A 2,884-nucleotide genomic window follows, 5' to 3' on the forward strand; every position below is an offset into this window, starting at 1 on the left:
CATGGGGGTGAGTAGAAAATGAAGGCTAATCATGTTTTGGGTGTACTATTCCTTTAACTCGGTTATGTGTATTTTTTATTTTTTTTAGTAAAGACAAGCAATCATTTTTACTTTAAGGAATTGTATGGAATTAATTTAGTTCCATTACTGTTGCAAACAACTAACTTTGTTTTTTTATAGAAATTTGAAAAAAAGATGCAATCAAGAAATGAGAGTTTGAAAAACTTCTTAAAAGAAAAAAAATTAGGTTTTGAGAGTGACTTTGCTGTTTACTTATTATTTTTTTTTTATTTCCATGTTTCGGTTTCTCAATATTAAAATTTTTTCTAATTTTACTTTTTCCACACTTCAATTTAAAACATTTTCAAACTGAATCGTCGCTTCCTTTAAGCCCAAAATAAATCTACAGTGGCCAGTAATGCTGTTGATAATGTCCAGCAGTCTAACAGAAATGCATTTTTGCTCCTTACTTCCAGTAAAAGCCCGCCCCCAGAAGTCAAAAGGATGTGGAAAATGCATTTAAAAACAATGAAATACATAAAACTCAATCTCACAAAACTCAGAAAAGCAGAAATTTAAAAATCTAAAATGTGTAAAACAAATAAAAAGTAATGAAATATCAAGCAAAAAAGTGAAAAAACTACATAATTTGAAATTTTATTTTGTTAAATTTCATTAAATGTTTTTAAAAGTTTACTTTCTGGATTTTCTTTCTTCAAATTTCTGTTTACAAAACTTGTTATTTGCTTGCAACGATAAAGGAGCAAAACGGACTCCATACACTGGAGATGTTTGCTCTTTTCCATTAGAGGATAATAGCAGATAATCTATATAGATAGGGGCTAAAGACAAAAGCAAAGAAAGTGTGTTTATTTGAAGGGCTTATGCATTAATTTACTGAATGTTTAATGCTTATGTCTTTGTGCAGCTGAACGAAGGCGAGGACTCAGAGGAAAGGGGACGCATCCTGATATCACTGATGTTTAACAGCCAGCAGAGCCGTCTGATAGTGGGCGTGATCCGCTGTGCTCATCTGGCTGCCATGGACTCCAACGGATACTCAGATCCCTTTGTAAAAATGTATGTTCTCCTTTATCTACCTAAGTTTTGTTATTTTTAATCTTATTTTCTCAATAGTCTGATTGATCAATCCAAACAACCAGCAGATAACCTGATATGTTCAGTGTTTTTCTGCCTCTGTGTGCTGCAGATGTCTGAGGCCAGATATGGGAAAGAAAGCCAAAAACAAGACGCAGATAAAAAAGAAGACCCTCAACCCAGAGTTCAACGAGGTCAGTCGCCACTGACTGCTCTCTCTTTGGTTTCACTCACAGCTTATGTAACTCACTCTTGTTTCGTCGCCGTTTTTCAGGAGTTCAGCTATGAAATTAAGCATGGCGAGCTCGCCAAGAAAACTCTGGATGTATCAGTCTGGGACTATGACATGGGAAAATCCAACGACTTCATTGGTAAGTCCAGATCTTGGTTTGAAAACTTAATTCCTAATCAACCAGCTCTGGCATGGTCACTATGGCCATTAAAATAGGTTATTTATAAAGGACCAAGGAGTCTGAAAATTTCTGGTTTGATTTCCAAAGATCTGACAGTTATTGCTTCAGGCTGAAATACTTATTGCAAAAAAAAAAAAACAATCACTTCCCTTTGGCATGAAATAACAGCCTCACTCACTTTATCCTGATGCGTTGATTCTGGTCTTTTTGTTTTTGCTGTCCCCATGAGCTGCTCATTATTTTCAACATTTCATGTTTTCCTGAAAGTTAAGAGAAATAAGATTTAGAGTGGCTGATCTTCAAATATCCAGGCACTGATCTTAATTTATAATGATCACAATGGGTTTGGTTTTAAGGTTTTTGTGAGGACCTAAAAGCAGAAGCTGAGAGGCAGGGGTGAGATCTTTGAAGGTTTAATAAAGGATGACAGGCAGCCAAACAGTGATCCAAAAAAATACAACTTTAAAATGTTAATCAAAACAGCAATAAAAAAACAACAACATAAGAATTAAACACAAACCAGAACCATGGAGACATCAGGGGAAAACAGTCAGGAGGAGCCAGGGTAGGATAAAGTAAGACGAGGAACCAGCACTGAGGGACTGAACAGGGAGTGTATTTATGGATGACTGAACAAAGGCAGGACTAACGAGTTGATAAGGAGCAGGTGTGAGTTGATCTGACTAGGAAGCCAAGGGAAAAGGAAACACAAGGGGGCAACAGAGGACAAGCAAAGAAAAACCTAAGAAATTAAAATAAATCCAGAACACACAAATAAAGCTAGAAAACAAAGAAAAAATAGATAAACATGAAACTGTAAACTTAGAGAAAACCAACAGAACCAACATTACACAACAGGAAAATGAATGAGCAAGAGGTTTATTTTTTCCAAATCAGTCGAATAAGTGAAGACAACAAATTTTCATGAGGCCTTTGTTAATAAAGCTATTTAGACATTGGTGCTGTTTATATAAACCTATGGTTCTACATATTATATACATTAAATGGGTGGAGTAGTTCTTCCTTATCTTTAATTATGTGAAATACTCCTTGATTACTGCAGAGACAAACTGTCAAAGTCAAAAAAATGTCAAAGTAGGTTATTATGCCTGATGGTGTCACTGCTGCCCCCCTCTGGTTTACAGTAGAACTACTTTTGCATAGCTTATAAATTACATCCACATGAGAACAACAGAGGGGGGCGAAAGGGTAGCCTGGGTGCCAGTCCGAACTTAGTCCCGCCCACAAGGTTTGAGTTCGGGGAAGTTCGGTCAGACTCTGCTCCATAGTAGCGCGAGTATTAAAGCCCACTGTCAGGCGATCTAATCAAATTGTCAGGGCGGGCTTTATACGATGATGGACAGATGATCAAG

At 36.5% G+C, this 2,884-nt stretch overlaps 1 protein-coding gene across 1 annotated transcript in view; it reads left to right on the plus strand.

Moving 5' to 3' along the window:
* Nucleotides 1-2,884, plus strand: part of LOC107086068 (rabphilin-3A-like) — an 84,604-nt gene that overhangs the window by 76,362 nt on the left and 5,358 nt on the right. Inside the window, exons 13-15 of the mRNA XM_015376809.1 lie at nucleotides 929-1,080; nucleotides 1,211-1,292; nucleotides 1,373-1,469. Coding sequence (XP_015232295.1) covers nucleotides 929-1,080; nucleotides 1,211-1,292; nucleotides 1,373-1,469 — 331 coding nt within the window. The remainder of the gene's footprint in view (nucleotides 1-928; nucleotides 1,081-1,210; nucleotides 1,293-1,372; nucleotides 1,470-2,884) is intronic.

This window comes from Cyprinodon variegatus, unplaced genomic scaffold (genome assembly GCF_000732505.1).
Source record: "Cyprinodon variegatus isolate N-32 unplaced genomic scaffold, C_variegatus-1.0 Scaffold142, whole genome shotgun sequence".
In the NCBI taxonomy this organism is placed as follows: domain Eukaryota; kingdom Metazoa; phylum Chordata; class Actinopteri; order Cyprinodontiformes; family Cyprinodontidae; genus Cyprinodon; species Cyprinodon variegatus.